Raw genomic sequence first — 26,813 nt, 5'->3', positions numbered from 1 at the left:
ATTGGAAGCAAAACCAGCCTATTGGGTTTATTAAATGTTTACATGATTTTCTAGTAGCCTTAAGGTATGAAGATACAAATTACGGAAAGATCCATTATCTGGCAAACCCCAGGTCCAGAGCATTCTGGATGATAGGTCCAATACCTGTACTTAGCTCACAAATGCTAAAACTAAAAATGTCATCAGATTTATTAAAAAATCGGAATAACAAAAGAACGAATGGAAAATGATCCTGAACGGTGCGCTAAAAAATACGAAAACCTTGGAAACCTCTAAAAAGGTGAGTTTTTTGGACAATTCCTAGTGAAAAGAAAATACGAAAACCTCTAAAAGTCTGAATTGATTTAAAGCAGTCAAGTATGATCAGTGCAGCTCCCACTGACTTCTATAGGACCTCGACAACTTTTATTTGGCAAAGTTTTGTAATACTGGTTTTCCTGGTTTTTACACTTCATAAATCTCGAGCTTTTTTTTAAAAAAATTAGAAAACCACAAATTCTTAGAGATCTGTGGAAAAACAAAATCTGATTGTTAGTAAATGGGCCCCTTAGAGTGTTACAGGCCATACATCTATTTTATAGGAGATATAAGAGGGAGTAGAGGGGTTATTTATAGTAGGGGAGGAAGCAAAGCACAACGTTTAATTTCTTTTGCCCACAATACACCTTGATACCCCCATCTGCAATAAGGGTGTCTAATTGTACTGGACACTAGAGGGGCTGCACATGGACAAGACCTAGGGATCCCTTGCCATACCCCTTAATTGTATTGGATTCTTTACATGCAGGAAATGAGAGTTGGGAGGCTCTATACTTAATGCCTGCTTAGGGCTTTACACATTAAGTACAGGGCTCCCTTGTGCTGCACTCTACAAGTCCATTAATGCTGTTTTAGTTCCACAACACAGTGCACAGCACCTCTACACTAGTGCAAGACTTATGCTGTGTTGATTGGCAATGGTGGGTGCAATATTACAACATACACCCATTAGCACATATTATGGCACATGTGCCTCTGCAATTTCCCTGCATTCAGTTGCGCTACTTGTATAAAAATATTCCCCTTACACTTCTGCATAATTGTGTTTGTCTCCACTCAGTCCTTCCTGCCTTCTGTTCCAAATTGAGCACTGCTGCACGTATTAACTAAGGGGAACCCTGGAGTTCCCTCAGCGCCCTGCATCAATTGCTGTACTTCATTCGAAAGAATGGGGTGCACGTGTAACTTCTGTGTGGAACACATCTGCCAGACAGATTTTGAAAATATTTGGCTCAATTGTGACAACTGAATGCACACTTGCACTAAACACATCACCCTTTTACAACCACAATGACACTGGGATTTTGGGGAAAAATTCTGCTTTGTTCAGTTCACTTGCCAACGTACATGTTCTCTATAGCATGATCAATTATCTCAATCTGCAATAGACATGTTTCATACATCTGAATAAATTAAGGGAATAAAGTTTATGTATAGATAAAAATAATCGGCTATGTTCTAAAACAAAGCGAGGAGATTTCTCATGTGGAATACCAGAACCTGCACCAAAATCACCTGACTGTATTTTCCTTATCAAAATTAAAAGTGTATATTCTTTCCTTCTATAAATGTATTTGTGTAGTTGACCTGTGTTTAAATGTTGTGTCCCACAGTAATTTTGTTCATATTCATATTAAAATTCATAATCAATTTTAACCAACACATTCACCATAATGAATGTATTTGTTACAATATTCTTATATCTGTATTTACTGTGCAGGAAAATGGTGTTTACATAATAGGAATGTTGATTTTACCAAACAAACAAAATGAAGCTATTCGAAGTAAAGCTGCTATGTTACAGGTAATTATCAAAGGTACAAAAATAGTTTGGTATCAGACCTAATTATGGGGCAAATTCACTATGCGCCGAAGAGCCTAACGCTAGCGTCAATTCGCTAGCATTGGGCATTTTCGTTACTTCTCAAATTCACTAACGGACGTTGGCGTAACTTCGGTAGTGTAACTTCGCACCCTTACGCCTGGCGAATTTGCGCAACGGACGTAACTACACAAATTCACTAACGCGCGCATTGTTCTGAACGGTACCTTTTACGCTAGACTTCCTTCGCCACCTCAGACCAGGCGAAGCGCAATAGGGTAGATAGGGATTTCTTCAAAAAAAGTAAACATTTTTTCTATGTCCCAAAAACGCTGGTGTTTTTTCTATATTATGGGTGATAGGATGAAAAAGATCGAAAAAAATTTTGGGGCTCCCCTCCTTCCCCCCTACATTTCCTAACTCATGGCAACTACAGTGGGCACATGTGTAGGGCAAAATAAAAATTTTATTTGATGTTTTGAAGGTTCCCAGGCATTTGTAGTGCTGCTACATATTCCTCCATTGAAATTTGAATTTGGCGCCGTATGCAAATTAACCATCGCTAGCGTAACTTCGCTTCGCTTAGCGAATCAACGCTAGCGCAACTTCGCAACCTTACGCTACCCCTGAGCGCAACTTCGGATTTTAGTGAATTCCGGAGCACTGGCGAAACTACGCCTGGCGAAGTGCGGCGAAGTGACGCCTGGCGCAACTACGAATCTTAGTGAATGTCCCACCATTTCTTTCAGAAAATAAAAGGCTTCGCCAAAATGTATTGTCAGTGGGACTGTGTATGGGGGTTTGGCAACATTATTATGAACTGCTGAGAGTCTGATGACTACTTTACAGGGGATGCAAAAACCAAAATAACATTTAGCCTAGTGAAAGAAAATTTAATTTTAAGCAGTTTCCAATATACATTTATTGCAGATTTTCAATGGTGTAACATTTTTCTGTCCGTTTCTGCACTGCTTGTGTACTTTGCACCCAGCCTTCCAGATTGTAAATGACTCCTGTTTTTAAAGGACCAGGACACCATAAATATGTTAGGCACCCCCAGTGAATTAGAAAAGTTTTTTCCCTGGGAAAAAACTTCCAGAAAAAAATGCTCCAGCCCAGGCAACTGGCAGTGCTGTGCTGCCATCATATCTGTATTTCCCAGGCCTGGGAAACTTTCTTATGCAGGGTTTCCCCAGCGTCTTACCCTAACATATGGAAACCCCTACAGTGAATTTTGGCTTTTCTAGTACTTTCATTGTGGTTATGTTTATAAAATCTATAATTCCTGCATTGGAAATTTGCTTAAAATTACTAAGACATTCGGCATAATTTTTTGGTGGGGGGATGCATCACATTTTCCTTTTTTTCATGAACCTTAGTTGCCACATGGTTTATCAAGTGGTACAGACAACAAACATTTTAAAATTTCACAGGCCCTACTATTACAGCGACTCTTCATTCATTTCTATGGGATTTTTATAAGCGTATTTATCAAAGGGTGAACTTTTACTTTCACCCATTGATAAATACGCCTTTCAAAATCCCATAGAAATGAATTGAGAGCTGCGGAATTTCACTCTAGTGGCGGAACTTCACTCTTAAATAATAAGATAAATTTACCCCTCAGAGAGAGGAATATCTAATATTGTTTGAAGTGTTACGATGGCTGTTATTCGTTTTAGTAGTGACATGGAAAATTTGATTAGTATATCAGTGTTCATGCTGTCTTCAAAACCTTGCATTTTAATGTACCCTTCTTTTGGAAATACTTCCATCTGACATGTTTAATTACAGAGATCGGAAGGCATTGAGGACCTAATTTAGAACAGTAAACCTGTCGTTGCTTGAAACAGATGGGCGGAATCCTCTAGTTAGCATGAGTTGCCAATGGCAGTAGACTACGGAACAGAAAAATAGCTTCAGAGGTATTAATGTATGACCTTGGAAAATGGTGGCATAATTGTTAACAGATTTTTCTTTTTGTGTTTCACAGTGTTATGCTTTCCGAGCTTTAAGGTTTTTGTTTAGCATGGAAAGAAACAGAGATCTTTTTAAAAGGTAATTCATTTGTTAAACATCACATATTTAACAATTAGCATTCACTATAGTAAATCATGTGCAGGCCTAATTCACTTCCAGTTTAACGTTGCGCTAGTGCGCGTTTCACCCAGTGCATCAGTTTCTGTGTTTAGTCACAAAGGAGTCTCCTCAAGATAGTTTTTATTGCATGGCTCATGTACATACATAGGTCCTGTACATTTCACCTTTTGCATAATTCATCAAAGCATGCTTATTCACCATATTGATGTTTTTTTTTATATTTTTGGTTTAGATTTTTTCCACCAGATCTCTTTGAGGTGTTCATTGACATTGGGCATTATATTCGGGATATTAAGGCATATGAGGAGCTTGTATTTAAATTAAACTCTGTAAGGGTAAGTGCCTTATTTTGACACAACTCATTAATAAATTGTTTCAAGCACAGTTGAATTAACAAAGTATCTTATGCCTTTTTCAGGAAGTTGACCTTAAGCAAATTGCTGATAGTATTGAAAGCATCAATCAGAACAAACTGCCTACAAAATTTATAGGAAACTATGCAATTTTAGATCATCTTGGAAGTGGAGCCTTTGGAAGTGTTTGTAAGGTACATTTTTACTATTAATACAGCAGTGCCCTTCTTTACTATATTTTAACCTATACATATTATTATTACAATGGTATGTATTCATAAATCATTGCACCTCTAGAAAGGCACTGGATATGGTGTGTTGGAATTTCTGTAATACCGCAGGGCATGTTTTTGTTAGTGTCACCTTCCCTAGTCATAGCCAGTCACACCCTGCAAATAGGTATAGTTCTTTTTTTATTTGGAAAGATTGGAAGTAAGTAATAGAAATGTTAATGGAATACAATATCATCAATTACCCAGATTTAGAGGACTTTCACCTCTATTAAGGGGTTAGGTTTTCTGCTGCTAGTAGCCACAGCAGGGGAACCACCACTTTGTTTATGACTATGAAGATTTTCTTTTAGATAATGTTTCAAATGACTCTGATTTTATGTAGAAAAAAAGTTCAAGAAAAGTCTAACAGTTAAACAAGAATCCAAATCTGCATATAAAACGATTGCTTAGTCTTGTGTTCATTGTTAAGATTGCTTTTGTTTTCCCTTTCGGAAATGATTGTGTAGGTCAAAAAACGTAGTGGACAAAATCTATTTGCAATGAAAGAGATCAATTTGCATAATCCAGCATTTGGAAAAGACAAGAAGGACCGTGATAACAGTGCAGAAAGCATAGTGTCTGAGCTGACCATAATCAGGGAACAGGTACAATTTAATTCAGTTTACTTTCATATGGAAAATGGAAAGGTGATATAGTGAATAAAGTACCCCCTCTTGAAAAATATAAGGATATTATAAGTTACCGAGGAGTTTCATGACCATATAAAAACACGAGGCCGAAGGCCGAGTGTTTTTATACAGGTCATGGAACTCCGAGGTAACTTATAATATCCTCATATTTTACAACTGGGGGTACTTTATTAATTATAATACACAAATTTTAGTGAGTCATGTGACAGAAATTACATCACTACTCACCGTTTATAACTGATGACATCACTACTCACCGTTTATAAGGATATAATTTACAAGATATTCATGGCTTTTGTGTATTATATATATATATATATATATATATATATATATATGGAGTGATATGTTTTATAGGCGTCACACGGACCAGATTTAACTGATCATCCAATGATGCTCATCATTCAATTGCAACTTTAAAATTAAGTAATGTACCCTCACCAGTGTGTTTCTCATAGCAGCATTTTGTTGCATTCATTGAGCTACTGGTTCTAGTTCGTTGGCAAAAAATATTTTGGAGAGCATTGTTTATCAACATCAGGATCCTCTCTGGTCCGATATTAAGTGATATATATATATACACTATCCAATGTATCACATTTTCAGTTATATTATTCATGTCATACAAAGATTCCCTTTTCATCTTGGGGGGTATAAAAATACCTTGGTGGGCCAGTGTGACAGCTATGATTTTCAGGAGCAGTTACTTAGGGTCGAATATCGAGGGTCGATATTTGACTGTCGAAGTTAAATCCTTCGAATATCGAAGTCGAAGGATTTACCGCAATTCATTCGATCGAACGATCGAAGGAAAAATCATTCGATCGATTAGAAGGATTTTAATCCATCGATCGAACGATTTTCCTTCGACCAGAAATTTGCTAGAAAGCCTATGGGGACCTTCCCCATAGGCTAACATTGATGTTCGGTAGGTTTTACATGGCAAAGTAGGGGGTCGAAGTTTTTTCTAAAGAGACAGTACCTTGATTATCGAATGGTCGAGTAGTCGATGGTCGAAGTAGCCAAAAAAACATTTGAAATTTGAAGTATTTTTTCTTCTATTCCTTCACTCGAGCTAAGTAAATGTGCCCCCAAATCTCTGTTCATCATTCAGCAGTGTGTACTATTCTAATTATATATTTTTGTCTTACAGCTTTGTCATCCCAATATTGTTCGGTATTATAAGACATTTTTAGAAAGTAAGTATTGGGATTATTATAGGCTAGCTCATGGGCAGCATCTTGCGGCACTTCGTTAATCTTCGGGTCCCTTCAGCAATTTCCGTGGCTTTCCGTGCATGCGCAGTTGTTCGGGACCGGAATATTGCTACAACTGCGCATGCACCGATACGGCGCTTACTTACTGAAGATTCCCGAAGTGCTGAAGATGGCCCCTGTGAGCTCCGCTGTGGTGACTCTGCATTGAGGGGTAATTACTAGCTATGGGGCATTTACTTGTGTGAACACCTGTGCGGGGGAGCATGGAGGGGGGACTATGGACAGTAGGGGTTAGGAGTTTTTGTTAGCAAGGGGGTTTAGTTCTCCTTTAAACATGGCTTTAGACTCAACTTCATAATGGAGTGCAAGCTACGAGTGGTATGTTTCCTTCACAATTTTCTTTATATAACCTATTATGTAATTTCTTTGTGTAGCGTAAATTATGTAGTGAATCTTCTCTACTACATATGTGTGGGGAAAATCCCTGATGAATTTTTACAGAGAGGTTTTCCCCAAGAGAAAATTCACCACATTTCTCTCTTAAAAGCCTACTTAACATTTTTAGTAAATATGAGATGTGTTGTGAAAATACTCCTGGTGAATTGAGGTAAACTTTGGTGAAGTTACATGAGGAGAACATTCACACTATTGTAAAGATGTTAATTTTAACTCAGGTCAGGTCTGTAATTCTCCCATTCCCATCTCAGCAAACCAATTATTTTGTGTGAGGGCATTTTTGTGCCGATAAAGGAAAGGACCTCTCCCATACTGATGTCACATATGATGTCACTGTATGCTGTAACATTTAGGTTTGGAGTAGGGGTTCTGGCCCAAAACAATAAAAATACAGTAGATACAGGTCAGTACTGCTTCTTCAACGCCAAACTTTACAATCAAAGTATGCTATCAAACAGGAATTAATCATCTGGCATTTACCAAAACTCAGACTTATCTGTCAAAAGAAAATGTTGCTCCAAAATAAAGTGTCAATGACTTCAACATCATGGCATAGTGTAGATTAATGTGGATACATTGGTGTGGATAAAAGTCTGGCTCTAGGACATGGTGTTGGGGCTTCCTATTTTTGATATGCATTTACAAAGCATGTACCTGTCTAGCTATAACATGAGGGGAGCAAACATTGTAGCCAAGTGTGATATTCCTTGTTATCCACATTAGGAGGGGAAATTATAGATGAGGCTGAGAAAGACATATTTTTGCTATTTTGTTTGCTTTGTTTCTATAGATGACAAATTATATGTTGTTATGGAGCTCATTGAAGGAGCCCCTCTTGGAGAGCACTTTAAGTCACTTAAAGAGAAGAATCAAATGTTTTCAGAAGAACGGATCTGGAATATATTTATACAGGTGAAAAACATGATTACACATGTGGGTTTAATCTTTGCTTCCGTTTCCTAAACATCTGCTACACCTTATAGTTAGCAATTGCTCAAAGAAACATATTGTTTTTCATTTAAGACATTCAATGGTTTATACCCCTTATAAAGGGGTACCTTTTACTAAATATTATTATGATTATGAATATTAAATGATGTTGTGTAGACAGTAGTATTTATAGATATATAGTATTTCTTATTTTTTTTAACATATTTTAGTTACATTTACATAGTAATCTGTTAAGGTTGGACCTTTGACAGACGACCATTCTTTGACCGTCACACTTTAATGCCGTAAACCAGTGCATGCATTTGAAAGCTTATTGGCGAAATTAATTAAAAAATGGAGCATTAAGGTCATGTGCTTAAAGGAACTCAAAGTTGTTCATAAAGAAAAATGCCACATGGGGTCTGCCTGCATAATATAAAATGACTCACTGTAATGGTTATCAGCATTGTTCTTCATTGATGTTGCACTAAAAATTACTTTACAAGATGGTGACTGCAAATGAAGGTGCTCCTAACATATATGAGTTCCTTACAGCTGAGCTAGATAATAGGGACACTTACCCTGATTCAATCAGTAAAGTGCACAATACAGTGTATTTTTCCCATAATTAATGTGTGATTGGGTGCACAATGCAGACACTTAATTGTACACAATAGCACTGCATCTGACTCTTGCATGCTGCACTGCCACAACTGCATACAATTCATCAATAAGGATGCAACTACAGTTGCACCAAGTATTTTCATAGTCTTCCTGCCGTCATTTCTGGTGTTCGCTCACTAGGTTTTTTACACTGAAGGCACACACTATTGAGATTTTCCTGTCTTGTTTCAGTTGTGTTTAGCACTGCGCTATTTACACAAGGAGAAAAGAATTGTCCACAGAGACTTGACACCTAATAATATAATGCTGGGAGAAAGAGATAAAGTTACAGTCAGTAAGTATCTTCAGTAGAAACTTTATATGCCTGCCATACATTTTAAGCATTATGACGGTTAGTCCTTTGCACGTTGAAAGCAAACTTCCGAATGTCCTATAAACACATCTGATTTGAAAGTCTTTTTGTGTACACTGTAATACAGAAATATGCAATACTGATACTTCACCATTGCATGGCACTGTTGACTATCTAATAGCATGCTCTTTAAACGATATCATAGCTTTTATATGAGTTATCTTGGAATTGGAAATAAAGCTATTTGCAATGTTTTTTTACTGACTTTCTTATACCAAAGTATCATTTATATATTGTAACATTTTATCAGTGCAGAAGATTTGATAACACAGATAACAGACATTATTGTACTATTGTACTAATTAAATCTGTTTCATTTCATCAAAGTACTTTATAATTTAGCCATGTAAGACATACTAATTGTACATGCTATGTAACAGCACAGGGGCATCTGGTGCGGGTGCATAAGAACAGGGGAGCTGAGTGAGGACCCCAGGGCTTTGGTAAAAATGCAGAGCAACTAATTACAAAATTAGGCAACTATTCTCCTGCACCTGCAGCCATTCCAAGGGATTTACAAATGCCTGGGGAGTGGGTCAGCCTGCTTTGCTACAAACAATTGCAGATATGAATAGCATTTTAGTCATCCTAGTATAGAAAAAGTGAATTAAAACATTATTTAACAGTTGTAGGTCTAGAAGCACAGCAGATGGTATGTGACCAGAGCTACAAATTGAACAAAAACTGTGTTAAAGTGTAAACATACCTGAATTAGATGCACAACTCGTGTTTTTTTATGCTCATGATTTTAATGCATCAATTTAATGCATCTGCATTTCTAGCTGACTTTGGCCTCGCTAAACAGAAGCAAGAAAATAGCAAACTTACATCAGTTGTGGGGACAATTCTATACTCATGGTAAGTTATCTATAGCTTGCCATGCTTTTTGATATGTCATTCTGCAGTGTTCACAAGAGCCATCCTTTCTATAACAAACTAACTTCTTTGCTTGAAGAGAACTAATATAGGTTCTCGCCTGTTTAGTAAAATAATAAGTTTGCCCAGGAGCAGTTACCCATGGCAACCAATAATATGTTTGCTCAATGCTCCCTACTGATTGCTATGGGTTACTGCTCCTGGGCAAAGTTATATACCTTCCATTGCTTCCATTTCAACAAAATTCCTTAAAGGGGGTGTTCACCTTTGAGATAACTTTTAGTATGATGTAGAGCAGGGTTCCCCAACCTTTTTTACCCGTGAGCCACATTCAAATGCAAAAAGAGTTGAGGAGCAACACAAGCATGAAAACGTTCCTGTAGATGACAAAAAGGGCTATGATTGGCTATTTGGTAGCCCCTATGTGCACTGGCAATCTACAAGATTTTGGCAGTACACCTGGTTTTTAGGCAACAAAAGCATACAAAAATAAGCACCTGCTTTGAGGCCACTGAAAGCAACATCCAAGGGGTTGGTGAGCAACATGTTGCTCACAAGATACTGGTTGGGGATCACTGATGTAGAGAGTGATATTCTGAGACAATTTGCAATTGGTTTTCATTTTTTATTTGTGGTTTTTTAGTTATTTAGCTTTTTATTCAGCAGCTCTCCAGTGTGCAATTTCAGCAATTTGGTTGCTATGGTCCAAATTTCCCTAACAACCATGCACTGATTTGAATTAGAGACTGGAATACGAATAGGAGAGGGACTGAATAGAAAGACGAGGAATGCCAAGTAGCAATAACACATTTGTAGCCTTACAGAGCATTTGCTCTTTAGAAGGGGTCAGTGATGCCCATTTGAAAGCTGGGAAGAGTCAGAAGAAGAAGGCAAATAATTAAATGACTTTAAAAAAGAAATAATGAAGACCAATAGAAAAGTTGCTTAGAATTAGCCATGCTGTAACATACAAAAAGTTAACATGAAGGTGAAGCACCCCTTTAAGTCAGGGTAAGCCCTTTTAGCCTGTGGGGTCTCTTTAGGAAATTACACTACACTTCTGGCAGTGGCGCAGCTTTATAAGCCAGTAGGCTTTTCATACCCCCACAAATTTCCCCTCTGCTTCTGCACCTCTTATATAGTTTTATGTAAATCAGATAAAAAAACTTTCTCATTTTTTTCTTATTTTGGCTGCATTTATTTGCAGCCCTGAAGTTGTTAAAAGTGAACCATATGGAGAAAAGGCTGACGTATGGGCTGCTGGATGTATTCTTTATGAGATGGCAACGCTGATTCCACCCTTTCATAGTACAAATATGCTGTCTTTAGCTAGCAAAGTACGCAGGTTTGCACTCTTTCTGACATATATGTGATTTTGTTGAATTAAATATCATTTCTTATCTTTTATATAATTATCAGAGCAGCATGTTTTGTATTTATGTTCCTGTGGCTTCTATGGATTTGATTTTAATAACATCTGGAACACCTGTTTGAAATTATTCTCAATAATCTCAGTTGTAATTTGTAATGTATGCATGTTTATTAGCTGCCTATCCATCTGTCATCCATCAAGCATTTGTTCGATACTGCTGGAACAAGAACTAAAACTGTACTTTCCATTAATAAAAAATACAATGAATAGTTTATTTATAGTTCTTGTACCATACTTATCAATTTCCATCAGAGAAAAAAATGACAGGGAGATTTAAAGGGTAATTCACCTTCAAGTTAATTTTCAGTATGTTATAGAATTTCCTATTTTTCACAACTTTTCGCTAGGGCTTCATTGTTTGACGGTTATTTGCCTTTTTATTCTGTCGCTTTTAAACAGACCCTGGCAGCCAAAAAACTATTGCTCTGTGGGGCTACAAGTTTATTGTTACTTTATATACAGGCCCTCTCCTATTCTTATTTTTACTCTCTCAAGCCACTTCCTGTTGCTAGGGAAAATTGGATCCTAGTACCCAGATAAGTACTGAAATTCTGAAAGTGGAGAGCTGCTGAACAAAAAGCTAACTTTAAAAAATGATTAAAAAAAAAGGAAACTCATTGCAAATTGTCTAAGGTTGATATATAAGAAAATTGGTGCTAAATTCATGTACAGTTTCCAATAGGAAACCATTCAGGTGTTTTCATTTTCAAACCCATAGTAGTTGCTATTGGCGACTGTAGTTCATCCCTAGCTTTCAGAATAGACAACTATGTAGTGTTTATGTTGTATTCACAAACTAAGATTTTTCTCATGTACTAGAATTTTGCTCATAGATTATTTACAACATGTGTACTGATATAGCTACAGACAGACATGTCTGGTTTAACCTGATTTGGATATGCAAAGCTGTTTTTTGTTAATGAGGTTTTTTTGTCAAAGAGTTTGAGAGGTTTATCCTTACTCAAATAAACTCAGAACTCGAATGTTTACTTATTTATGAAAAAACTCAAATGAATGCAATCTGGGAGGAAAACTTGAATACCCAAATTGAGTTATCATCGGAAAAAAACTCGAATCAAAAAAAACCCCAAAAATCATAAAGGCTAAAAATATGATCAAATGGTTCAAGGGACCTCTGCCACTGACTTTTACATGACCTCGACACATTTTAGCTGGAGTATTTTTGTATTCGGGTTTTTTGCAGCATTATAAATCTAGAGTTTATTTTATCCCGAGAAATTGAGTTTTACTGAAACTATCCTCGAAAAACTTGAATTTTTCAGGGAAAAACACAACTCAACCTTTTGATAAATAACTCCCTAAGGGGCAAATTCACTAACCTGCGGAGTTGCGCTAGTGCAGGCTTCGCCACACTTCGCTGCACTTCGCCAGGCGAAGTTTCACCAGGGTGCCGCTAATTCACTAAAATCCGAAGTTGCGCTCAGGGAGGCGAACGGTAGCGAAGTTGCGCTAGCGTTAATTCGTCAAGGAAAGCGAAGTTACGCTAGTAATGCCTTATTTGCAAAAAGGAAAAGACTCCAGCGTTTTTTGGAACTTTATATGAAGCAATCCCTATCTACTCTATTGCACTTCGCCTGATCTGCGGTGGCGAAGTTAAGTCTGGCCCAAGAGGTAATGTTCAGTAAAATGCGCAAATTAGTGAATTAGCGTAGCTATGTCCCTTCGCCATAGTGCAACTTCGCCTGGCGTAAGGGTGCGAAATCTGGGCCTGCTAGTAATTTAAGTATTCTAACAGTATAATTAACAAACGGAGAGCACAAATGGAGACCGAAAAAAATAGGACATTTTGGGCCAGATTCTATTCAATGTGAGAAGTTTATTGCATGGTTTATCATGTAAAAATTATATAACATCTGGGACTGCAGTAGCAAATAAGTTATTCTCACTAAATGAAATCTGACTCTTTGAACTATATGTATATATCTAAGGACATGCAAACCTTAGACACTAGGGTTGGCTCAAACCGGTGGTATTTTAGAAGTAACCACATTAAAGGACTTTGTGGGAAGCCTTTTCTGTAATAACATATTACAGTGTAAATATTAGCTTTGGGTATACTGTTTATTATTTGTTTACTGTATCATAGCCCAACACCCTGTTCAGCACTCTTGGACTTGATGACAAACTGTTGTATAAAATAAGAGATCCCCATGGTAATTAATTTTTTTTATCTATTAGAAGTAAACTACGTCTATGAATGAAACTATGAAAGGATGGCGTACAAATCCAAAGTACAGTTTTCATCTCAGCAGTCTGCAAACCAAATGTAGCCTGATATAGTAATCAGAAGTCACAAAACACTAGCGCAAAGGGAAATTCAAAAGAAAACATTTTTTGCAATAGCGTGTTTGGACTACTGGAATGTAGAACAGCTCTGTGGAAGAGTTAATTTTTTTTTCATTCAGAACTTTAAATAATGTATCGTGTGTTCATGTATATTTACCAGACGACAGCAAAAACAGAAATAATTATAGTTCTGATTTTTTTTAAAAAAAGTGTTTATTGAACTTGTCTTTTAGATAGTAGAAGCTGAATATGAACCAGTCCCTGAAGAAATCTACTCAGAGAAAGTTAAACATGTAATTTCAAGGTAATGCTAATATTTCATTATGATTACTTTGACTGAAGTCATTTCATCAGATTAGCCGCATTGCAATCACATTTAATGCAGAGCTAAGTGTCATTTCATTTACAAAAATACATATATTTGGAGAGGGGGCTACATTACAAGACTCTTATGTAGTTAATGGATTAGATAACTTTTGGGTCATCCCCTTGGGGTTATTGCAGTTTTATATGTTCAAACAAAGCAGTTTAGTCTATTAAATATATGATCTCATCTGAACCATAAAGAGGCAGTTCCTTTTCACAAACGTAGGGGCACATTTATCAACATATGAATTTGTGTTGTTTTTTTCCACTGCAAAAATTGCAAAAAAAATGCTGAAAAATTCACGTAGAAGTCAACGGAAGTTGTATTTTAAAAATTCAAGCTATTTTTCCATTTGTGTTTTCAAGATCAATTCTTGAAAATGAAGTGTACACACACACAAACACACACAAACATATATATAATACATGATTGAGTGAGTTGAGTAGCAGAGCATCCAGTTTTCTAATTTTACACTTGAAAATCCAAGGTCAACTCAACAGGTTCTCCTTGACCTTATTTATGAATTGGGTAATCACTAATGTTCTTCCTTTCTGCTGTATTACTACTCATTCCTTTGTTGCCTAAATAACACAGCAGTTGTGCTTTTCATATTTTGTACACCAAACCCACTGCTTTTATGTTCAGTGGGTACAAAGACTTACATGAATATGGGGTCTGTGAGGCCAGAGATTCCAAATAAGAGTTTGCAAGAGGTCTGGGCAAGGGTAGGAATTAAACACAAATGTTTGCTACTGATTGGGGAGCAAGTGATCACCTTCCTATGCAAAGTCAGAACCGTTGCCTAGGGACAGGTTTTCAAGGATGGAAATTAATCTAAAAGGGGTCCTAACACTAAAAAGTGTTTTTTGTGTTATTTGTAACTGTAATTGCAGTTGAAAGCAGTGATTCTTCCCTTTCTGTTCCCTGGGTCTAACTGTTAAAACAATATAACAGGAGTCAGCTTCTTCCAGATCTTTTAATCAGCTTTTATCAGCTGGCTTGCAGCATTCCTGCAGGAGTCAATTACATTTGCAAATAACTTTAAAACCATTGCAAATGTTTAATCAATGGATACTGGAAAGTTGTTTGGAATTACATTTTCTTTCACTGTGCAAAAAGTCATGATTGGGTGAAGGGACCCTTTTTTATGATATCACACAGAAAGCCTGGAAGCTTGCTGAGATAATATCAGTGCTTTCTGAACAGACCAATTGCATTATTATTTTTGGAATTAACATTGGATGTAATAACAACTTTTGTTTTTTACCAAACTAGGTGTTTAACATCAGATGCAGACCTGCGTCCTGATATAGTGGAAGTATGTGGTTTCATATCAGATGTTATGATGAAATATGTGGATGGATTATCTTCCTGCCAACTGACTATGGAAAAAAAACTGGAGCGAGAGAGAAAGCGTGCTCAGAAATATTTAATGGAGGCAAATAAAAATGCTGCGACTTGTCATCAGTTAGTCATGCTTCCTCCTGTGAGTACACTTTGTTTCTTCTAGGAATATTGTTTCAATGTGATGCTGACTAGTATTTAAGGGAAACTTACCTTTTTTTATTCTATTGTTCTGAACTGCAATGTATTTTAATTACTAAAGTGATATTTCTACTATTACTACTAATATCATTATTTAATGAATTGTTTCAACAGTATATAGGAGGACACAGGGGGTTACATTATCTTTTAAAATACAGTACATAAGGGAGTTTCTGGTTTTGAGGAAACAGGGGATAGAACTGCAAGGCTCAGAATGTGGGAAGCCTTTCACACATTAAGTCATCACAAAGTGAATATTAGTACATGCATCGCTCAAGCAGTTGTTGGCTGGATTATTTTCCACCAATAGACAGAAGGGGGAAGCCCATTTCTTTTTTTTTAATCTTCCTCAAACCTTTTGAACACACCAAAGAAGTCAAATTATACAAAAACATGAGTGTATTGTCTCAAAATATTAACATTTAGGTGCCAGTATCCTAATTTCAGTTATCTGGAGTTACAAGTAATTGTCTTCTTCTGTTGTATCTTGTTCCTTTATATCTTATACATATATGGGATCCATTATTCGGAAACAAATAATACAAATTTATAAAAATGATATCCTTTTTCTCTGTAATAATAAAACAGTAGCTTGTACTTCATCCAAACTAAGATATAATTAATCCTTACTGGAAGCATGACCAGCCTATTGGGTTTATTTCATGTTTACATGATTTTCTAGGAGACTTAAGGTATGAAGATCCAAATTACAGAAAGATACGTTATCTGGAACACCCCAGGTCCTGAGCATTCTGGATAACATAGCCATACCTGTACTTCACTTTCTTTTTTCCCTGCCTGTTCTTGAATAAACTCTTATATATTCACAACCTTATTTTACCTTTTGCAAATCTGCAAGGATTTGATAAGTCTGGCAAGCAGGGCTGTTGTTTTAGGTTTGGCTCCCTCTTGTCTTACTTGTCCTTGAGTCTTGTTACATTATTACAACTTGAAGTTGTCAGACTGCAATTATACTCTAAGGACACCAATGATACGGTCAAAGTTATAAATGGTATCAATACAGCCCAGAATGTATAATGGGGTCATTATAAGGCACATGTATTTTTCATAGTGCTAGACTATTTATGATACTGTCTTTACTCAGATGTTTTTTATGAAAAAATAAAAGTTAAAATTCATAAATAAATAAAAATTCATCTTACAAAATGAATGATGTATAGTATATAATTATATTGTTGTACCAGTAGGATCTCACTAACCAATTTATTCTGATGAGGATTAGCTATGTTGAAAATTATAGGAGACAAGGGGCAAATTCCCTAACCTGCGAAAATTCAACCAGCAACGGCTTTGCACACATGGCTACACTTCGCCAGGCGAAAATTCGCTCAGACAACGCTTATTTACTAAAATGCGAAGTTGCATCCGGGGCAACGAACTCTGGCAAATTTTTGCTATTACTATTGTTACGTTGGCAATCAAATCAAAGATGCGCTAGCGTTCAATTATGCCTAGCGCAACTTCGTTAGGGGTCTTTGCTCAGGCTAATTTGCAAAAGTCCTATGCACTCCAATGCACTTCGCCTGGTCTGAGCTGGCGAAAGCAAGTCTGGCGAAAGAGGTAGCTTTCAGTAAAGTCTGCATCTTAGTGAATTTGCAGAGTTACGTCCATTCGCCAGAGCGAAAATTCATCTGGCGATAGAATGAGAATAATCGCTAGTGTCTGTCTCTTTCGATAGCGAAGTTACACCTGCGCCCGTTAGTGATTCGGCGAAGTGCCTGAGTGATGTCAGTGTTTCAACAGCGTTAGTCACTTCGTCCTTTAGCAAATCTGCCCCAAGGAGTTTTACATGTAGGAATGGCAGTGATGACTAATTGGTTTACAAAACAAATGTGTGTGGACACATAGGGGTTATCTATTAAGGTTCAAGTTGTGTTTTCCACAAAAATTCGAGGTTTCAAGTTGATTTTTTCGGGTAAAAAAAAGATTTTTCAAGACTTATACTCAGACCCTGAAAATAGCTTGAATCTGAAAATACACTTTTTAACACCTCTCAAGGTCATGTAGGAGTCAATGGCTGAGGTCCCTTGGCCCATAAGAAGATGTTAACAACCTGCATGATGTACTATGTTAATTTTTGTCAAGGGTTTTGCCCGAAAACTCAAATAATTCGAGCCATTTGAGCTCACAAGTTCATTTGAGGTAAAAAAACAAAAAACCTCTAACATTTGACCTTTGATAAATAATCCCCATAGGGTTGTAATATTAAGAATACAAATAATCATATGAATCACTGACAAATGTGATTTTATGATGTACCATACTGTACTAGATCCTAATTGATCCATTTAGGTGGAATTATGTAACTTACTTGTAATTAATTTTTGCATTGTATATATTTTTTCTTCCCATCACCTATGTTTCTATTTGTTGTATCTATGTATTCTGTTTTCCATTAATGTTTATGTATCCTATGACTAAATGCCTAATAGCACAAGACGACTAAGGCTTTAAAGGACAGGCAAACCAAAAAAAAACATATTATTTTACTTTATTTGTCCTGTATATTAGATTTTTCAGAGTGCCTGCTGATTTGCTTGAATAAATTACTTTTTGGCTTGCCTTACTGGGGTTACGCAATTCACCAGGGCACAAAATGTATTGCTGTTTCTAATGAAAATGTTACAGGCTGTTGAGTTCCCCAATCTTGGATGGTTTGTTACTCAGAGGTCAGTTTGTTAAAGAGTATTTAGCAATTTTAAATACATGTGTTCACCAACTTTTTCATAAGTTTTTGTCCGCTAGAGCACTCACAGATTCCCTGTACTTGAGAAACTCAGATATGATTAGTTTTCAATTTTCAAGGTTACTTAGATCTAACACAGAAATTAAAACCATACTTCTAAAAAACAGAAACCTGAGTGCTCACTTTCCTGTGTAGTTTATATTAGAGTAACACCTATAACATATACAATTATGTGTGTATATTTACATGCAAATAGATATATGTGATTTCAACATTATCTTCTATTACTGAAGGATATACCAAGATAATCTAGATATATATATCTCAATGATTACACAGAGCTAACACAATAACTTAAGTTCTTACAGGGTATCTATTTTGGAAAGTGATGTATAGGAGATACCTTTATTGGCTGATGGCAATCATAGGAAGCTTAGATGCTGAATACTGCAATATTCTGAAAGCTTGCTTGATATCCCCTTAGTCAAACAATAAAAGTATCACCGTTAAATTTACTTTTGTTGTTTTTCATTTCAAAAGTTTTATACTGTAGCATTTTTATTTCTTGACACACAATTACTTCTCTTTAAGTGGACTTGAATGTATTTAGTGCCCCCTGTCTCTCCAAAGTAGACAACCATATCATTATATCAGAGGAAACCATTCGTGTTAAGTCTGTGATCTCATTGGTATCTAACATGATTAAATTACCATGCAATTTGTGCTTGCCAATGACATTTCATAATGGTGGTTAGTGCTATTAAGGTATTGTTTAATGTCTTCCAAAATTATCATAAAGTAGCAGGAAGAGAGTAAACAGGGCAGGCAATATTCTCATTGGAGGATTGTTTACCGTCAAATGGGTCACTGCCCATGAAAGATTTGGTAAGAAGTTAATTTGGTAAAGTGTTTATTGGGAATGAATATCTTTTTTTGCTGGAATAGAGATATTTTTTCCCTTGATTATATACAAGACTCCAAGTTAGGGATTCAGCAACATATGGGTGGAGCAAAACTGTTGTAACATGTATATCCCCTATAACACATTGTGACAATAATAAGATAACTTGGTTATCCTATCTATGGGGTTTCCTCCTTCCTGTGGTCTGTGTTCATTCATTGGGCTAGATTCAATTCAGTGAGAAAAAGTTATCTTATAGTTGATCATGTGAATCGACAAGATTCAATTCAAGGAGAGAAAACTTTTCTCCTAATTCAGTTCTAGTTTTCCCCCATAGACTTTAATAGAGTTTCCACATGATAAACTGTGCGAAGATACGTTTTTCTTAATTGATTTGCATCTCAAATTTCACTCCTCCATGAGTTTCGAGGGTTATTTATCAAATGGTGTATGGTAGAGTTTTTATACCACGAATGAACTTGAATGGTTTCTTATTTAGGAAAAAACTCAAACGGAAAAAACTTGTTTCTGCAAGTTCGAGTTGTGAAACCTGAAAACTGGAATTAATTGAGTTTTGTGCAGCAAAAAACACGAATCGCTCAATTATTCGAGTGTTAGGGCAAAACGTCATGAAGGCTATTAACATCTTTAAATGGTTCAAGGGACCTCTGACATTGACTCCTATATGACCTTGACAGGTTTTAGATGGTATATTTTCAATTCGAAATTCTAGTTCTTTTTTAAAAAAACTTGAAAATATGAGTTTTGACCAATAAAATCATCTAAAAAACTGGAATTTTCGTGGAAAACACAACTCGAACCTTAATAATTTTTTTAGGGTACCCTCCTTCCCCCCTACTTTTGTTAACATATGGCACTTAAACTATACTGTGGGCACATGTGTAGGGCATTAGAACACCTCTATATAATTTTATTAAGTTTCCCTGGGCTTGTGTAGTGTTATTTATTTGCTTCAGCATACACGTCCATTCAAACTTCTATTTCGCGCTGTATGAAAATTTCCAATCGCTAGCGTAACTTCGAGCGTATATTGCAACTTTGCAAACGATCCGTAACTATTCGCAACTTCTGATCATGTTGAATTTGCGCAGCCCTGGCGAATCTACGCCTGTCGAATTGCGGCACAACTTCGAAGGTAAGTAAATTTGCCCCCTAGTGTTTTGTGTTTTGAAAATGAGCATACTGAATTTCCTTGAATCTGACTAAATTCCCAGTACTAAGACTAATACAAGGTCAAGTATAAGAACTAATTGGTTACCATTTTTTCCACTTCTTTTCTTATTCTATGTTAGGATCACCTTGATGAGTCAAGCATCAGCAACAGTAGCAGCAGTAGTGGAGTAGCAAGCTACAAGAGTGATTTTTCAGAGAGCAGCATTATGACCCCAGGCTTTATACAAGCTGACAATCAAGGTATGGGACCCCATGTATCATTTCCATTTGACAGCTGTTCCCTAAACAACTTAATTGAAAAAAAAGTAATTGAAATGCATTGAATTGTAAAATATCATTTGTATATGTAAACAGCCCAATGTGCTCGTATCAGGCATGTGGAAGCATATGGTATATGTGGCATTTTGGGAATCCCAGCACATGTGGCATTCGGGAACTTGTCCTGGAGCACAACTGTTTGCATATTCAGGCGGGAAACAAAGCAGCCTGTCTTAAATATAGTGATTCTTATTGTATCTGTGTAGAATATATTTTATATATATTTATATATATTTTTGAACTTGGATAATGGGTTTCCGAATATTAGATTCCATGTCGATATTGCCATTCAGAAGCAGTTAAAATCTAATGTGCAGAAGGAAAAAAGAAAAAAGAAAAGTAACAGAGAAGGTTCTATGATCAGCCAACTTTTAGTAATTTCTCAAATATTTATGCACTTATTTAGATAATGATTGCCATTGATTTATGTTTACTTTTTTTACCCTTATTTCTTTTTAAACTGGATAATATAATTTTTGCTTCATATGACTGACTGATGTTCATGTCTCATAGCCATTTTCATATTTTATCTTTTTTGCAGACATCTTCAGTGCACTAAATGATGAATTGGATCCATCTGATAACTTAAGTTGTGCAAGCTCCGGTTATTTTAAAGAACGTACCACTGGTAGGAGTTTTTGTGTTTTACAGGTTTTGCTGCTGCTTGCCTTTTTTTTAATACAGGGCATAATGAGACATTTCTCTGCTAGCATTATAGGGAACCATCAAATGCTATACCAAAGACCTTTGATGCCAAATATTACTACAGTGCTTCATTATGTAATGTACAGTGGTGCTTGAACCCTTTTAACTTGCCAATATTTTTTCATAAATATGACCTTAAAGTGTTATCTGTTTTTCACTCAAGCCTCAAAACTAGATAATGAGAAGCAACTTAAACAAATAAGTGCAACACATTATACTTGTTTATTCATTGTGTAAAATGATCCAAAGTTACATATGTATTTGTGTGTGGCAGACATATCTTGGATTCTCCTTTTGTTTGAAGGGGAAATTAGACTGCATAGGTGTGAGCCTGGGAAGCCCTGATTATTTAAAGAACATAATGCTGGGGCTTAAGTCTTATGTTAACAACAAAGTATTGTGGAAGTATGTCATGGCTTGAACAAAGGAGATTTCTGAGGACGACAAGCAGTTATTGATGCTCCCCAGGCTCAAAAGGTTAAAAAACTAGTGTTTAGACTTCAGTCCACTGTCAAATAAAGAGTGTACAAATGGACACAATTCAACTCCATTATTACCTTCTCCAGGACTGGTCCACCAACAAAGATCACACCAAGAGCAAGGCATTTAAGATCTCAAAGAACTGCATGCCAACATCTTTGAAACTAAAGGCTTCTCTTTCAGGGTGATTGTTAGTGTTCATAAGTCCACCATCAGGAAAACATGGAACAACAATAGCGTGCATGACAATGTTGCAAGGAGAAAGCCACTACTATCCATAAAGGACATTGCTGCTCATCTATAGTTTGCTAAATACCACTTGGAAAAGACCAAAAAACAACTTTTTGTCTTGAATTAAAAATTATGTTTGTCAAAAGGCAAGCACTGCATTCAAGTATACAAACCTTATTCCATCTGTGAAATTTAAACGTTGTAGTATCATGGTTTGTGTCTGCTTTGCTCTCTCTGGACCAGGACGGCTTGTTGTCATTGATGGATGTCACGATCGGCAACCTTAATCCAGAACAAGCCGTAGGCTCCCTGGTCTCGACTCCGCTTCTGCCTGTAGCAGCAGCCTTTCACTTCGAGAGGAGCCCTCCACTAATTGGATGCCGCCAGGTCTTAATAAGAGAGGAGCCTAGCAGGAAGCAGATCAGCAATGCTTCCTGCTTTTTCTCACTGTGCCTGTCAGCGAGCGCAAGAAGATCGCTCTGATTCTGTAACAGTGCAGGGGGAATGAAAAAAGACTAATCTGCTGTGCTGTGCCGGTTATTTCAATGCGGTTGCTACACTTCCCCCTTTCTACCGATTCTCCATTAAGCTGTGTGTGCTTCTACAAAGTTGATCTTTAAACATGCCTACTGTTTCTTCATTGGTGGGTGGCCGGGTTGGCAGATCAGACGGGCCGTAAAGAGTTCTTTACAAGAGTGCTTAGCTGAATCTGTGGGAATACATGGACAGGCAACCTAACGGATATTATAGAAGCAAAACGGTAAAAAAAAAAAATGCTTTCCAAATAAAAATAATACCATATTATTGTCAACGAAGATGCTGGGCAACACCAAAAACACTCACCTGATCTTCACTAAACTTATTTTGCTTAAGTGCCAGTTCTTCCCTAGCAGAGCACACGCAGGAGCAGGAGTGTTCTGCTGTAGAAGTCCTAAAATGCTTTTCTCACCCTAGGCTTATACTCAAGTCAATAAATTTCCCAGTTTTTTTAGGTAAAATTAGTTACATCAGCTTATACTCGAGTATATACGGTAAATCAATTCATCTGCCCATTTTTGCACATTGATCTTGCATTAGTAAATAAGCCCGCTGTGTATAACTAGAATCATAATGGTTCACTATTATTTAAGAATAAAACTGTGAACAGAGCGATAAGCAAATATAATTACAATATCTTTTGACAGGGTTGCTGAAACGTAGTATCAGTGCTTCTGCTGGAGAAAGACTTGAGACAAGGTATGTATAATTATATGGTATGATACTGATAATGTTTGTTTAGCAACATCTAGTTATAAAAATGTACACTGGAAAATATGGTATCTTCTGTTGCAAGAGAAACTGTTTCACAATTAGAATGTGAAATGTCCATGTAAACTATAGAACAAATATTCTTCAACCAAAACTGGGGCCAAAAGCTTACTGCATATCCAGAAGTATATTATGTTGATAATGAACAGAGTGCCACATGGGTAGTTTGATTTTGATTTTAAAATAGATGCTGAATAGGATTTCATAATTTATTTTGCTGGCCATTCAAACCTCTTAAATAACATGACCTAGCAATGCAGAGTGGCAAAGTTAATGTACTTTTAGGGTGTAGTAACTGGGCTTCTGCTGTATTCCATAATGAACACAGAGGACCAATAACTGCTAAATGCATAAGGGCATCTCCTATAATGAATTAAAAGCTTTTTTGTCTCTCTTAGTCATTAAAGAAAAATCAAGCGGAAAGACACTGTAGACTAGTTTCAACTCTCTGTACTTTTGTTATTCAGTTATCTTAAAGAAGAAGAAAAGGTAAAATACAAATAAAGTTGTATAGATTACCCACGAAATGGAAATGGAGATATTCTTACAGGATTCCTTGCTCTATACATTTTCCCCTCTTTCTGTAATCAAAGATCGTAGTAAAAAAATTTGTAAGGTGCATATAAAAGAAAACCCATCCCTCTCGCTATCCAAATCTGTTCTAATAGGGCTCGCACATGCGCAGTAAAAATTTGGTAAGCCCTGCCCATGTGTTCTTCCCCCATGCGAGCGGGGATATTGGGGTCAGGTGGTACAAGGCAATGGCAATGGGGGAGCAGCGCCGATCCGCGCCTTTATGCCGCCTGAGGCGGCCTTCCGTTGCCGCCCCAACCCCTCCTCATGGTGCTCACATTTTCTGCGCAGGAGGGGGTCGGGGCGCTGCACGACGCTAGTGCAGAGAGCGCAGTTGCGCTCTCTGCACTAGAAGAGCCAAATTTCCGGGTTGAAAACCGGAAATTCGGCTCTTAGTTACCAGGAGCGGCAACCAGTGGTAGTGGCAACCAGGGGGGCGCTGCCGCCTGAGGCGAGTGTCTCAACTCGCCTCATTGGTGGAGCGCCCCTGTGGGGGAGGACTAAATATAGCACATGCGCACTTCAGACAGGGACGGTGTGAGTACTGGAGACCGAATTGGGCAGCGACAGTAATGCGTTTCAGGAGGGGAGCACCAATTCAACATTTAAAGATAGGTTTAAAAAATTACCTTTCCTTCTCCTTTAATCTACAGTATGCACAGCATTGGTACACTCTTTTATACATTAGTCTATGATCACTGAGCTGCCAGACTAAAACACCACAGGCAGGTATATTAAAACCTTATCATTATTTGATTTGACACTCAGCCAGACTTCTTATAAATAATTTATATCCAAAACTGCCCTAGACATGGCCCTCCACCTCAACCCCCATGTGATCAGTGAATATGCCGGTTGCAAATGGCAATCTCTTTAATGGATGATATATATGCCTATACTGTATGTGCACTTTAGTTTTACAATTATTCATTCCACCCCAGTTAAGAATAGTGTATTTTCCTACTCTATGAAATCAATGTTCCCTCTGTTTAAACTAAACCCCTAAATATATTTTTCAACATGGTTCTCAAAGGAAGTGTAAGGTGCACAATTTCCGTGCAATCCAACATGATCATTTTACAATGAGGCCTTTCCCAGAATTACAGCATAATTGTGGGTCATCCACAAAGTAGTCTGACCCACATCTTGCAGATTTACATCTTTTATTAATACATTTTGTCATAGTTACATGTGTATTTTGCTGCCAGCTATCCGGGTGCAAATCGTGTGGTCTCTAATGCAGTGATCTTGTGGTGTCATAAACTGTATAATCCGGTGTCTCATTAGAAATTGTGTGGATGAGTGTGTATTGATACAAGTAACATTAGAAATAGTATTTGGTTAATCAAAATTAACCTTTTTAATTTTGCTCTTTGCACTGCAGCACAATTTTTTAAATGAGCTCAATAATCCATTATAATTTTTAGATTTTTTTTTTATTTCTGATATGCATATAACATTAAGGGGCCCATTTATTAAACCTCGTTTTTTTCTGGTCGAGGTTTTTAGGGGGAAAACTCGATTTTTGTGTGGCAAAAGACCTCAAACTTTTAAAGATTTATCATACCCCACAGCTGCTAAAAATCCGAATCCGAAGATACGCCATCTTAAACCTGTCAAGGTCATGTAAAGAGATAATTCTACATAATTTAGTTTCCGCAGTGGAAATTTGATAAAATTAAGTTTTCATAGCTCAATTTTGTTGCGACGTTTTGTTCCTCCGATTTTTTTTTTGAGAAAAATTATTGATAAATCAGTTAAATTTGTGGAAGGAAGCTAGGTTGACTTTGTTTTCATAAAAAAATAAGATACCTTTGAGTTTTAGTAAATCATCTCCTAAGAGTAGTAACACAGTACTGTATATTTGCGTTTGGAGCCGATATACTAATTCTCAAGCCTAATAATAAAATCACATGTGAGTTCCTAAAATCATGCATGACTTCGTAATCTCATAGAAAAAAAAAGTGCCAGAAAACTGAGGTATTTGGATAAGAAATCTCATTTGTGATTTTAGTACCTGAATTCCTGTATACACATTCATCAACATGACTTTATTTTGGGTTAGTTAAAGGGGTTGTAAACCCACAAACTGAAAGAAAACTTAATTCTAAGCGACCTTCCATTATTTTAATGGAAATATCTCAAATATAGGAATAAATAAATACAATTGAAAGCAGTACTGCTGCTTATTATTTCTGTACTGCTGATTCTGACTATTGAAAAAATTCATAAGCCACACTGTATATTAATAAAGTTGCAAAGAAGCATGGAAAGCATTGTGGTAAGCAGAGTCTTGGCTGGAGGAGAGCTGGTTTCTGCTACTTTATTTGAACAATCAGAACCAGCAGTACAATTACTGTATTAATGGAACGTTGCTTAGAATTCTATTTTCTTTTATTTAGCAAAATGTTCCTTTTGGTTTTACATTCCCTGTAGCATCATTTATAAGGCCTTGTTGTGAACTCTGCTATCAGGCATATTGAAAAAGAGCAATAAATTTCAAAAGAGAACTCGAACAGTATTAATATTTTATTTTTAATTATATTTTACAGAGACCGTAGTGGAAGCTCCAGTTCTAAGTCAAGACCAGGTATTTTTGGCTTTTATTGCAGGCTTTGCAAATACGTTGTACAACTGTCTTAAAGGGAATATTCACTGTTAAATATTATATTATAGTATTCTAGACTAATTTGCAGTTGGTCTTTAACATTTATTTTGTACGCTGTCTCTTTTTTGGAACCATTGACCCAAGGAACCAAAATATAAACTTGCTGTCTAACATTTTTTTATTGCATGTATTTTGTTTCAGTACCTCTACTAATTATCTTTCTTTTTTATTTCAAAACTGCCCCCTGGTTTCTAGGATAGTTAACTTCTAGCAACCAAATGAAAAACCAATTTTCAAGCCTGAGATCTGCAGGACAAAAAAAAGTCAATAAAGATATGGGATTCTTTATCCGGAATTCTATTATTCAGAAAGTTCTGAATTATGGA

At 36.6% G+C, this 26,813-nt stretch overlaps 1 protein-coding gene across 2 annotated transcripts in view; it reads left to right on the top strand.

Moving 5' to 3' along the window:
- nek10.L (NIMA-related kinase 10 L homeolog) overlaps positions 1–26,813 on the top strand; it is a 66,525-nt gene that overhangs the window by 28,990 nt on the left and 10,722 nt on the right. For both annotated transcript variants that reach the window (XM_018267455.2, XM_018267452.2), the window contains exons 15-30: positions 1,760–1,843; positions 3,855–3,919; positions 4,194–4,296; positions 4,380–4,508; positions 5,054–5,191; positions 6,390–6,435; positions 7,700–7,821; positions 8,695–8,797; positions 9,658–9,733; positions 10,959–11,088; positions 13,724–13,794; positions 15,133–15,343; positions 20,324–20,444; positions 21,064–21,150; positions 23,123–23,174; positions 26,372–26,409. In XM_018267455.2, coding sequence (XP_018122944.1) covers positions 1,760–1,843; positions 3,855–3,919; positions 4,194–4,296; positions 4,380–4,508; positions 5,054–5,191; positions 6,390–6,435; positions 7,700–7,821; positions 8,695–8,797; positions 9,658–9,733; positions 10,959–11,088; positions 13,724–13,794; positions 15,133–15,343; positions 20,324–20,444; positions 21,064–21,150; positions 23,123–23,174; positions 26,372–26,409 — 1,576 coding nt within the window. The remainder of the gene's footprint in view (positions 1–1,759; positions 1,844–3,854; positions 3,920–4,193; positions 4,297–4,379; positions 4,509–5,053; positions 5,192–6,389; positions 6,436–7,699; positions 7,822–8,694; positions 8,798–9,657; positions 9,734–10,958; positions 11,089–13,723; positions 13,795–15,132; positions 15,344–20,323; positions 20,445–21,063; positions 21,151–23,122; positions 23,175–26,371; positions 26,410–26,813) is intronic.

Source organism: Xenopus laevis, chromosome 6L (assembly GCF_017654675.1).
Source record: "Xenopus laevis strain J_2021 chromosome 6L, Xenopus_laevis_v10.1, whole genome shotgun sequence".
In the NCBI taxonomy this organism is placed as follows: domain Eukaryota; kingdom Metazoa; phylum Chordata; class Amphibia; order Anura; family Pipidae; genus Xenopus; species Xenopus laevis.
The sequence above is the reverse complement of the archived record's forward strand: the minus strand, read 5'-3'. Positions and strand labels throughout refer to the sequence as shown.